The 12944-nt window shown below is 34.3% G+C and overlaps 1 protein-coding gene across 1 annotated transcript in view; it reads right to left on the bottom strand.

Annotated features, from left to right (window-relative positions):
* Positions 1–1194: 1194 nt before the first annotated feature.
* The window catches only part of rasgrp2 (RAS guanyl releasing protein 2 (calcium and DAG-regulated)), a 19149-nt gene continuing 7399 nt past the window's right edge, over positions 1195–12944 (bottom strand). The window contains exons 5-15 of the mRNA XM_073824643.1: positions 11704–11845; positions 11422–11595; positions 11134–11250; positions 10530–10811; positions 10194–10310; positions 9846–9932; positions 6271–6386; positions 6015–6156; positions 4740–4776; positions 4497–4658; positions 1195–2922 (exon numbers count right to left, since the gene is read on the bottom strand). Coding sequence (XP_073680744.1) covers positions 2867–2922; positions 4497–4658; positions 4740–4776; positions 6015–6156; positions 6271–6386; positions 9846–9932; positions 10194–10310; positions 10530–10811; positions 11134–11250; positions 11422–11595; positions 11704–11845 — 1432 coding nt within the window. The 3' untranslated portion in view covers positions 1195–2866. The remainder of the gene's footprint in view (positions 2923–4496; positions 4659–4739; positions 4777–6014; positions 6157–6270; positions 6387–9845; positions 9933–10193; positions 10311–10529; positions 10812–11133; positions 11251–11421; positions 11596–11703; positions 11846–12944) is intronic.

Here is a 12944-nt window from a genome sequence, read left to right as displayed (position 1 = left end):
TGAAGCCTTGGATGAGAGATGGCCTTGGCACAATACTGTCTGCAACATGTCATTCATTTGACCTTCTCTTCAATTCATACTTCATGTCATGAGAATACAAAAAGATCAGTGAAATCATACAGTTACAGCAATTGCAATTAAAATACTCTAAATATTAGTTTTTAGTCGCATTTCTTCTGAAAACACCATTTAAAGGATTAGTTCACTCTCCAATTAAAACTTCTTGTTAATTTACCCACCCTCAGGTTATCTAAGATGTTCATGGCTTTCTTTTTTCGGTCAAAAAGTTTTTTGAGGAAAACATTCCATGATTTTTATCAATGGTAGCCAATAGGTTGAAGATGCAAATAGCAGTTTCAGTGCAGCTTCAACAGGCTCTACATGAACCCACCCGAGGAAAAAGGGTTTTATCTAGTGATATAGGTAAATGTAGATATTTTAGAAAATGGCGAATCGTTTCACTAGTTAAGACCCTTATGGGGCATTCACACCAGACGCAACTTGTGCGAATAAATCTAAATTTGTGCGTAGTTGGATGCTTGAACATTTTGAGTTTACTCGCTTCATTCACGCGTGAAATTCGCTTAATTTGCGCGTGAAATTTAGTTCGCACCAGATGCGAATTCACATCACGGGAGACAGCGGGAAAGTAAATGTAAAATACGGCGAATAAGCAAAATTTTCTGGCTATAGACCTTTTTCCTGAGTAAACGATGAGCGCCGCCATTACGAATTCTAACGTCAGATTGAATGCTTTTCTGTTCCGGTTTCCATAGGAACCCATTCAAATAGCGTCCATCTGTTTTTAATGAAGCTAACGTCCGCTGCTTCGTGTCATCTACACACTCATTAAAGTGAGGCACTGACAAATGACGGTCATTACGACATTGCCAAGTGATGGCGCTATGGAGCCATGTGCTTTAAAAAAATATTTATATTAGGTTTAACATTAGTTTATTAGCTCGGAATATACCCTAATTTGACTAGAAACAATGCAAACCGGAAATGCAAAGCATTCATTCAGTTAAGAGTCGGACTTACTTCCGTGTTCAGGAAAAACGTCTATAGCTAGCTCGTAGTCTTAATATATATATATAGCTCAAATTGAGTAAAGAAAACCTCCTCACTCACTTTCTTCCAAGCAAGATCCTTTTTATTCCTGTTTCCAAGTACAAAGATGTATCGTAGCTCCATTGTTTTTTCAGATTTCTGCCTCCGCTTGCTGCGTCATAATCACGTCACTACTAGAGCAAGCTCCTGATTGGTTAACGAGCCGCAAATTTCGCCAAAGTTCAGATTTTTCAACTTGCGCAATTCGTGCGAATCAAGCGGTACGTGCATCAAACGCCCGAAATTCATGCCACCTCATTCACGTGAATCGTGCCGCAGGGAGGTCTATCGTGTCTTTGCATTGACTTACCATATAAATTACTCACACTTAACGCATAATTTTTGTCTGGTGTGAACGCACCATTACAGTCTTATGGTTCGTTCACACCAGGCGAGACTTGTGTGAATAAATTGCGCTATTAGTGCTTAGTTGGACCCTTGAACATTTTGAGTTTACTCGCTTCATTCACGCGTGAATTCACTTCACAACAGACACAAATTTGCATCATGTGAGGGGCTTCTGCCACTTATCGGCAGGAAAGTAGTTGTAAAATACAGTGAATAAGCTCAATTTTCTGGCTTTAGCTAGCTTGTAGTCTCTCTCTCTCTCTCTCATATATATATATATATTTGTGGTGGGCCGTTATCAACGTTAATGTGCTGCGTTAACGTGAGACTCTTATCGGGCGATAAAAAAATATCGCCGTTAATCTATTCTCAACGTTGGGTTGGGAGCTGGGTCTAAACTACGTAATCTATGATGACTTTCACCTTGATATTTTAGCGCGGATGACGTATACCTAGTCGCAGCTTCACTCAAATATCACAGACATTCAGAAGCGCAGGAGTGCACTGCACTCCCAATGAAATGGACAAATTTATAATGTAATTCAGAAATATAAAACGTTTTAACATTATTACAACTACATACTGATGGACTGATACCATCTTTGTTATGTAATTCACTTGTTGGTTCGCATTTCGCAGTTTTAACCTACGTCTTTGCTTTCATTTATTTTTAAGATCTGAGGTAAACTATCTGTTGTTGCTTTCAGTATGGCTATAAATGTCACACAATATTATATTCAAACTCACATTAGACACGTTTAACTTTAAATACGGTGTTATGCCTCGGCTGGGATCATGTTAGAGCCCTTTCAAGCTGCAATTTGAACTTTCAACCCCACATTTAATCCACTATATAGAGAAAAATCCAGGAATATTTTCTTCAAAAACCTTAATTTCTTTTCGACTGAGGGATAAAAAAAAGACATGAACATCTTGGATGCCATGGGGGTGAGTAAATTATCAGGAAATTTTAATTCAGAAGTGAACTAATCCTTTAATTCTACCCAGTTAATGAAAAATGGTCACTAAAAACTAAATTTACCTACATCATAGGTGAACTTTAACCTCTTCAAACATTTGTTGTGATTTAACTGGTGCTTTTTGCCTATTTGTTTGAAATCTATGTACTATTTTCAGACCAAAAACCCATGAGAATTCACAGTATAGGAGAGTTCAGGAGAACGGATCACCTTGGACAACAAATGCATGAACAAACACACGTGGTGCAGCTCTGTCATTGCTGCTTGCGCTTGCTTATGGATTTGCTCCGGTATGTTCCTATGGAAATAGAGAGGAGAGGAACGTATCTAATGCCAGGTGATGGATTTCTGTTCATGAGAAGGACTTAATGAAAAAGCTCTCAACCAGGAGGTGAATGTGTTGGCTTTATACATCTTTTCGAACCTCATCAAAGGTGGACATCAAAAACCTCATCCTGTTCCTCCTGAGAGCCGTCTGTGATGACTGCGGAGGTACATAGAGAGAGAATAAAAGGCAGGGAGAGAGTCACTCAAGTCACTGCGAGTTATTATCATCGTTTACTCTTTGAAAATATAAATAGTAGAGTGTACTGGACAGGATAGGGATTTTACTGCAGTAGTGGATATGTACTGTACAGTGTGGTCCAATGACCACTAGTAAAAATGCTTACATTTTTTCTAATTTAAATAAAACTGTTTTTTTTTTTTGGTCAAAAACTATTACAATTAATTCAACTTGACAAAACATACACATTTTACAAATTATTTTTATTCTATTTGTAAGAACATGACAATGCATGAACATTTACAGTAAAATAGATTTGATTATTCTAATTTTTTTAATAAAATATTTAGAATATTTTATCTTATCTGTGCAATATTAACTCTAAGTAAAAATAGCTGTTATTTGCATAATTTGCATTTTTCAAAAAATATAAAAATAATTACAAATGAATAAAATTGCTAAATAATTTACTTTAATTATGTACTGTATGTATATATATATTCAAAATGTCATCATGCTGATGATATAAATTGTAAATATATTTTTAAAATGTTTACATTTATATAAACTTTATTTATTTATACAAACTATCTATACATTTATATTATTATGTTATATAATAATTTATATTATTAATAATTAAATTGTTTAAATTGAAAAGTGCCTTGTACTTTTATTAATAAAAAACTATATTTTATACTTACTATTAAAATAGATTAAAATAATTGTGTTAAATATAATTAATTGTACGAACATGACAACGCATGTACATTTACAGTAAAATAGTTTGATTATTTTAATTTCTTTCATTTTATTAATAAAATATTTGTAATATTTTTTTTTACATTTTTGGAATGTTAGGAATAAGTAAAATATAGCTAATATAGCTGTCATTTGCATGTTTTCTAATAAATAAAAACTAATCAAATTGATAAAATAATTTTAAAAGTAATAATTACTTTAAAATGTCATAACCATGACAATATAAATTTTAATTCTATTTTTTTAATTAAATAAGAATTATTTCATAAACATAAAAAACTAAATATTAATTTACATTTTTATAAGTGTAAAGTGCCTTTTTCACTTATTTATAAAGAACTTGTATTTTCTACTTACTAATAAAATAGATTAAAATAATTGTATTAAATATAATTTATTGTAAGGACATGACAATACATGTACATTTACATAGTTTTGATTATTCTAATTTATTTGATTGTATTTATAGAATTTTAGCTCTATCTATCTATCTATCTATCTATCTATCTATCTATCTATCTATCTATCTATCTATCTATCTATCTATCTATCTAAATGAATTTTTGAATTGTAAAATATTTTTCCAATTGCCCATTTTTTCACCTCAAAATTATATTCATTTCTAATGATTTTTTGTTCAATTTGGGTCATTTTTAAATATTTGCATTTTAACTTTAAATTAGATTTTGAAATCCATATTTCTCTTTTGGACCCCACATCTGTAGGGTTTATGTAGTTCATGTTCATGTGTCTTGTGTCGAAGTACGCTTGTGTATAAAATGTGCATTTACCCGGAGTCTCTGCTATCGGCTCTGTGCTGGAGGGAGGCGGAAAGCTGAAAGAGCGTGTGGCCCGAAAGGAAACGTCATTGTGACAACTGACGCTCTGTGCTCGCTTACGGCACTCGATGGCCAAACGACTGCAACAGTCTTTATGACAGCTCACCCCACACACTGAAAAACACACAGGATGGTCACAATTTCACATTTACACAATAAAAAGACAACAGTTAGGGCCTAAATTTGGTTTCATACCTTTGCATTTGCATCGCTGTTTGTAAAATCCCCATATCTGCAAGAATTAGCATACATTAAATAAGTAAAAAATATATATATGAGTTTAAAGAACAGCATTTATTTTAAATCTCCTTTGATCAATTTAATGTGTCATTGCTGAGAAAATTTTCTATTTAATTCTTGAAATATTAAATAAAAAAAGTATTAACTATACTGATCCCATATGTGACCCTGGACCACAAAACCAGTCTTAAGTCGCTGGGGTATATTTGTAGCAATAGCCAAAAATACATTGTATGGGTCAAAATGATTGATTTTTCTTTTAAGCCAAAAATCATTAGGGAATTAAGTAAAGATCATGTTCCATGATGATTTTTTTTTTTTTGTAAAATTCCTACTGTAAATATATCAATATGTAATTTTTGATTAGTAATATGCATTGTTAAGAACTTAATTTGGACAACTTTAAAGGTGATTATCTCAGTATTTTGATTTTTTTGCACCCTCAGATTCCAGATATTCAAATAGATGTATCTCAGCCAAATATTGTCCTATCCTAACAAACCATACATCAATAGAAAGCTTATTTATTGAGCTTTCATATGTTGTATACATCTCAGTTTTGTAGGGTCACAGGTCCAGGGTCACATATATCACACTGGTCAATATAGCTGGTCCCAAATTTGAGTTTATGTAGCACATTTAATTTCTTTTTTTAAATTATTATTTAATTGCATTAAATGTCATGACTAGTCTATATTTCATGTTCAACATTTTTTAAAAATAATACTTATTTCTGAACATGTAAATAATTTTTTAATAGAAAAAACATAGCCTGAGTGTATCTATAATTTAATTCCAAGAAAAAAGCTTCTTGAAGATGTGAAAACACTGAAGAAAATGGAAAACAGGTTCTCTGCTGGGGTGGATCTTGACAGGAAATTAGAAAATAGGAAGTGGTTACTATCTACGCCCAACTACCAACTGTGAACATAACAACATCTTTCCCACAGAAACACCCTTAAACACAACCCTGCTGCACTCGCGCTGAAAACAGCACAAGCGCCATAAACCTCTGACAGCAGAGACAAATATGAACGAATGCAAGCCGTAAATATGATCTGGCTTACGAGTGATAATAAAATAGGCATTATGTTCTTTTTGAAATGAATACAGATCTGGATGTCTGTTTCCCATGATGCTGAAAAGATCTTTTTTCATCGCATGTGTGGGTTGTCATCACGTCGGAGATGAAGATAAAGAGTTTGTGCCCCAAATAAATTGCGTACTCACCAAACGAGAACAGTGCCGACAAAATGAAGGCTTGACGCTGCTTGTCTCTGTAAACGTGTGAACAAAACCCATCTTGCAGTTCTGTATAGAGCTCGCCTTTGTGAAGTACTCAATCATCTCTTCCCGGCTAATTTTACAATCCCTGGGAGTGAAAATGAAAAAGAGAAAGATGGGACCTTTACTGTACTGTAGACTTTGATAGATAAGGGAAAATAATTAGTCCAGATAAACTGGACAGATGTCTTGATAAACCCACTGGTTTTGGTCCAGTTCATCAAACTTGCCGAGGTAAGGGAAATTTTTCCTGATGATCTCAAACTCTTCTTGGGAAATGTAGCCATCACCATCAGTGTCAAAATTTTGGAACACTGACTGAAAGTAAGACATCTTACGATTAGTTCTCCTTCACCACAAAGTCAATAATTGCAAACCTTTCTGGAATTCTTGTCAAATGTATGCAATATAACACACTAAATATGACTGGATGATTGTAAATACTATTTTTCTTTACAGTTAATACTAGCAAATAATTTTTGTTTGCTCCAGTAATTAAAATATTTACAAACAAAAAGCGTGGTTTCATGTGTCCAGGTTACCCTTTTGTTTTAGAACAAATTGGTTAAGTGAATGAATTAATGAGTCACTCGTAATGTCAGTAACGTTGTTTTGTTTTTGAATATCATTTTTAAATTAATCAGATGAGTGAATGATTTAAAGTCTCAATAATCATTTTTTTAACAAATGTTTTGAAGTCGGTTGAGTGAAAGATTGTTTCAGTGTCTCACTTATTACAATTTTTTTATTGATCAATGTTTTATAACAAATAATTTGAGTGAAACATTTAATAACTCACTCATAAGGTCACTTGTTTCATTCCCAATTCAAATAGTTTTTTTTTTTTTTAATGAATTGGTTGAGTGAATGATTTAGTGACTCATTCATATGGTCAGCCAACTGTTTTACTCCTGCATGAATCATTGTGTTTGAAAGAATCAAATGAGTGGACAATTCATTAACTGACTTTGACTTTGCATGTCAAAGATAACACAACATGCAGTTTTTGAATTAAGTTTTTGATTATGAAAGGAAAACAAAATCCATATCCACATGGCCCTGTGTGAAAAATTGTTTGCCCCCTAAACTTAATAACTGGTTGGGCAATCAAGCATTTGTGATAACTTGCAATGAAAATTTTGGCCCACTCATCTTGGCAGAATTGGTGTAATTCAGTCACATTGGAGGGTTTTCGAGCATGAACCACCTTTTTAAAGTCATGCCACAGCATCTCAATAGGATTCAGGTCAGGACTATGATAGGCCACTCCAAAGTCTTCATTTTGTTTTTCTTCAGCCATTCAGAGGTGGATTTGCTGGTGTATTTTGGATCATTGTCCTGATGCAGAACCCAAGTTCGCTTCAGCTTGAGGTCACAAACAGATGGCCGGACATTGTCCTTCAGGATTTCTTTGGTAGACAGCAGAATTCATGGTTCCATTTATCACAGCAAGTCTTCCAGGTCCAGAAGCAGCAAAACAGCCCCAGACCATCACAATACCACCACCATATTTTACCTTCTTTTACTGAAATGCTGTGTTACTTTTACACCAGATGTAAAGGGACACACACCTTCCAAATAGTTTTGTCTCATAAGTCCACAGAGTATTTTCCCAAAAGTCTTGGGGATCATCAAGATGTGTTCTGGCAAAACTGAGACGAGCCTTTATGTTCTTTTTGCTCAGCAGCAGTTGTTGTCTTGAAACTCTGCCATGCAGGCTATTTTTGCCCAGTCTCTTTCATCATGACTTTGGTGGAGTCATGAACACTGACCTTAACTGAGGTAAGAGAGGCCTGCAGTTCTTTAGATGTTGTTGTGGGGTCTTTTGTGAACTCTTGGATGAGTTGTCGTTACGCTCTTGGGGTAATTTTGGTCGGCCGGCCACTTCTGGGGAGGTTCACCACTGTTCCATGTTTTCGCCACTTGTGGATAATAACCTTTTCCAGATTGATAGATCTCAATTACTTTCTTTCTCATTTGTTCCTGAATTTCTTTGGATCTCAACATGATGTGTAGCTTTTGAGGATCTTTTGGTGTACTTCACTTTGTCAGGCAGGTCCTATTTAAGTGATTTCTTGATTGCAAACAGGTGTGGGAGTAATCAGGCCTGGATGTGGCTAGAGAAACTGAACCCAGGTGTGATAAACCACAGTTAAGGTTTAAAGGGGGGGATTTTTTTTTTTTAAATCAGTGCTTATTAAATTATTCAGTTTCTCACTCATAACGTAAGTCACTTATTTTATTTAACTCCTAAATGAATCAGTGTGTTTGAAAGAATCAAATTATTAATTGACTCACTCCACTCTTTTTTGCACAAATCATTGTTTTTGAACAAATCAGTTGAGTGAAAGATTCTGTGACTCACTTATAAGGTCTGTCACTTGCTTAATTTCTGATTCAATGAGTTTTTATAAATGAATTGGTTGAGTGAATGATTCAGTGTCTAACTCATACGGTCAGTCAACTGTTTTACTCCTGCGTGAATCAGTGTGTTTGAAAGAATCAAATGAGTGGACGATTTATTAAGTAACTCATAAAGAAATTCACTTGTTGCCACCTACTGGTGTAACAATATAACCTTTTGTAACCACTTATTTGATTATTTTAATTAATTAATGTTTTTAAACAAATTTGTTGAGTGAATGATTCAGTGTCGCTCGTATAAGGTCAGTCAGTTGTTTAACTCCTGAATGAATCAAAAAGAGTTTAAAAGAGTTAAATGAGTGAATGATTTATTGACTTAATTCTAAAGAAATTGTTATTTTTTTAAACAAATCAATGTTTTTGAACAAACTGGTTGAGTAAAAGTTTCAGTGACTCACTCATAAGGTAAGTTACTTCTTTTATTCCTGATACAATTAGTTTTTTTGAATGAATCTGTTGAGTGAAAGATTCAGTGTCACAATCATAAGGTCAATAATTTTTTTAACTCTTGGATGAATCAGTGTGTTTGACTGGTCAGTCACTTGTTTTATTTTTTATAAATGAATCAATGCTTTTAGAACAAATTGGTTGACTCACTTATAAGGTTAGTCACTTGTTTCATTCTCGATGCAATTAGTTTTTCTGAATTAATACATTTGTGTTTTGAATTAATAAAAGTGAATGATTCAGTCTCTCACTCATAAGTTCAGTCAGTTGTTTAACTCCTGAATGAATCAGTGCGTTTGCAGAGTGAGTGAATGATTCATTGACTTACTTCTTAAGAAATTAACTTGTTCAATTTTTTCAAAGGAATCAATGTTTTTGAACAAATTGGTTAAGTGAAAGATTCAATGACTCACTTATAAGGTCAATCACTTGTTTCATTACTTATTCAATGAGTTTTTATTTAACAAATTGGTTGAGTGTCTCACTCATAAGGTCAGTCAGTTGTTTAACTCCTGAATGAATCAGTGTTTTCGAAGGAATCAAATGAGTGAATGATTTATTGACTCACTCCTCATTTTTTGAACAAATCAATGTTTTTAAACAAAACTAACATTAACTAACAAAAAATAACTTTCCAGCCACCTACTGCTGTAACAATGTAAGCAACAGAACGAGTCACTGAAAACTCCCCACTACTAAAACACAAACTGACAGTCTGTCTAGAACAAGCAAACTGTATATCTGACTGTTTTCAGGCAACCAGCTCATTATTGCTTTTATTTTATGATAATGACCAGCTCACTTTACTTTACCCATATATATTATCCCTAACAATTAGTTTACTTGAAAAAGAAATAATTATTCAGAATATTGATAAATGAATTGAAAATAGTATGGGTCACATACCTCCACCATTTTTTCAATGTGCTTGTTGATGATGGCTGGATCCGCTTTGGGTTTGACTGAAGATGCCCACTGTTCTATTAGAGGAGACTGTGACTTTGAGCTGGAAGTCTAAGAGGCCAGAAATCAATGGCGTATTCACTTAGCAAGTGAAAATAAGGCACCAGTAGATATGGATAAATGACTGCTGTCCATTGGTTGAACAGAATAATTATAGAGTAGTGGTTCAGTCTCGCAGCTGCAAGTCCACGTAAGTGGATTATGCAAGCAACATGGGAAAATTAATCTGTCAAATTGTGTCATGAGAGTTTGTAATTGGTGGTTTCTACCTCATGGTGGCCACTGATTTGCTATCTGAGCAGTTGTTATGTCGGCGGGGTGACTCACTGATAGTTTAATGCTGCGAGGCTCCCTCTGTAGAGACAGCTGATATATCTCGTCCTCCGAGTGGTATTGGTCCAAAGACACCTGGATGGGACCAGAATAAATGCATATTATGAACAGTAATTGATAATTGACATTGATTGAGCAAATCCAACCTATATGTCACTTTTTAACTATCATTTCTTTTTAAAAAAGTGTGTATATTTTAGCAGACTATTTTGCTAAATAAAATACATTTTAAAAATATGTTGTTACACAAAACCTTTCTTGGATTACAGCAAACCCGTCCCATAATAGACTCACTATAAGCAGATTCAGCAGGTCTGAATTGGCTTCTATATTGGGTGGAGTGCTTTGAATGAGTGCCAGCTCTTCCAGGATGGCATACAATTGATGGGTCTTGGTTAGGTTGACCTTAGTCTTCTCCGGGTCAAACCAATCAGGTAAGGCCACATGGACGGCAATCAGATCCTTCAAATGCACTCCGAGGATGGGAAAACGGAATCCCGAACATTCCGAGAAACGCTGACGATAGCGACTGTAGTTTCCAAAGGAGGTGACCAGCTCCACCAATCCATCAAACACCTGATTAAACGCAGAGGAGAACATCGGTTAGGATGAAGCCCGGTGCAGACAAAATATAAGGAAAGGGGATTTTAACTGTTAGTGCACGGGGAAAAGATATTCTTGCTCATGTTTGGTTGCCTGATAACAGAGCACTTGACTTGAGTATTGATATTTCTGTGCAACCTGGCAGAGAGTATGAAAATGGCACTCAATCCACCTACTGAAAAGTGGACTTTAAGAATCTTATCTCACATTGCCAGAGTTAGAGTGTTACAGCTGTTTGTTTTTTCTTGCCAGTATTGGAGGTGTGTTTACAAAGCAGCTCTCTGGCAGTCCTCACCTTGCGCGTCTCGCTGCCGATGAGCGCCTGCGTATCCTTGAGTCTAGCAATGGAGCTATTGCTGAGCCCACCCACTACAGCCATAAGTGTGTTGAAGTTCTGCAGCTGCAGTAGCCTCTGTACACACACAGAGAGTACAAAAAATATATATGTTCAAACATTCTTTTTTCAGGTTTAAATTAGATTCTAAATCCCCAGATCTTCAGTTATGTGGTCTGAGACTTTTGGACCCCGCTGTAAACAGATTACATGTCTTTAAATATAAGCGAGCGAGCAAGTTGGATTAACCTGGGCCACTTTGATGAATTCACTGATGACAGTGGCTCTCTGCTGAGCTGTAGGCTTACTGAGAACCATGATCTGGATCCACTGGGAGACACTGTTAAACAGAGTAATGAAACGCTCCAGAATGGGATTATCCACCGTGCAGCCGTGCATCACGAAACTGTGGTAGTCCTGGAACTGAGGGGGAACAGATTTTTCATTTGCAGTATGAACTCAGACTCGAGGTTATGCTATTACGAGCACAAACATACTACTAATCCTGCATCTAGAAATTAAGAGACTTACCAGAATTTTGCAAAATGATTTGTACTCCATATATGTGAGGTGTTCAGCCAGGGTGGAAGCATCCAGGTGGTCAAAAAGAAGAGAGGTCTTGCGTTTCTTCTGGACAGTTTCATCCAATTGACGTCGCCATTCGTAAGACGGACTTTAGGCAAAACAAACAAGACACTGTATTTCAGTTCCTTGTCCAGTAAATATTTTTTATGTTTTTTTTTATGTTTCTTGTGCTTATAAAGGCTGCATTTACTTGATCAAAAACACAGAAAGAACTGTAATATTACTAAATATTATTATAATTTAAAAGAATGGTTTTGTATTTAAATATATTTTAAAATGTTATTTATTCCTGTGATGCAAAGCTGATTTTTTAAATGACTTTCCAGTGACTTTCCATGATCCTTCAGAAATCATTCTACTATGCCTATTTTATCCTCTTTTATTATCAATGTTGGAACCACTTTCTGTTACCTAATATTTTTGGGGGGATATTTTTTAAGGATTCTTTAAATAAAAAGTTAAAGAGAATTAATGTAATTGATTAAAAAGAGAAATGTGTTCTAACAATCTAACAAAATAAGTATTGACTATCAATTTATTAATTGAACACATCTTTGTTAAAAAAAAGAAGGAAAAAAATGTACTGACCTCAAACTTTTGAACTGTAGTGAATGTTGTTACAAAAGATTTCTATTTTAAATAAATGTTTTTTTTTTTTTTTGTTTTTTACTTTTTAATAATCAAAGAATCCTAAAAAACATTATCTCAGGATCAAAGAAAATATAATATAAAATAAAATAAAGCAGCACAAGTGTTTCCAGCATTGACAATAAATGCGAAGGATCATGAAATGGCTGGAGTGATGGCTGGTGAAAATTCAGGTTTGCATTACAGGAATAAATTATATTTTAAACTATATTGGAATACAGTTTTCTGCATACGCCACCAGTCAAAAGTTTTTGAACAGACTCTTGTGCAAACCATGCAATCATTTACTATTTGTTCTATTTAAAATAACTGTTTTCTATTTGAATATATTTTAAAATGTAATTTATTCCTGTGATTTCAAAGCTAAATTTTCAGCATCATTACTCCAGTCACACGATCCTTCAGAAATCATTCAAGAAACATATAGTAGTAGTAGTAGTAGTATGAATATTTAAAACAGTTGAGTATATATATATATATATAATATATATATATATATATATATATATATATATATATATATATATATATATATATAT

This window comes from Garra rufa, chromosome 19 (assembly GCF_049309525.1).
Source record: "Garra rufa chromosome 19, GarRuf1.0, whole genome shotgun sequence".
NCBI classification, from domain to species: domain Eukaryota; kingdom Metazoa; phylum Chordata; class Actinopteri; order Cypriniformes; family Cyprinidae; genus Garra; species Garra rufa.
The sequence above is the reverse complement of the archived record's forward strand: the minus strand, read 5'-3'. Positions and strand labels throughout refer to the sequence as shown.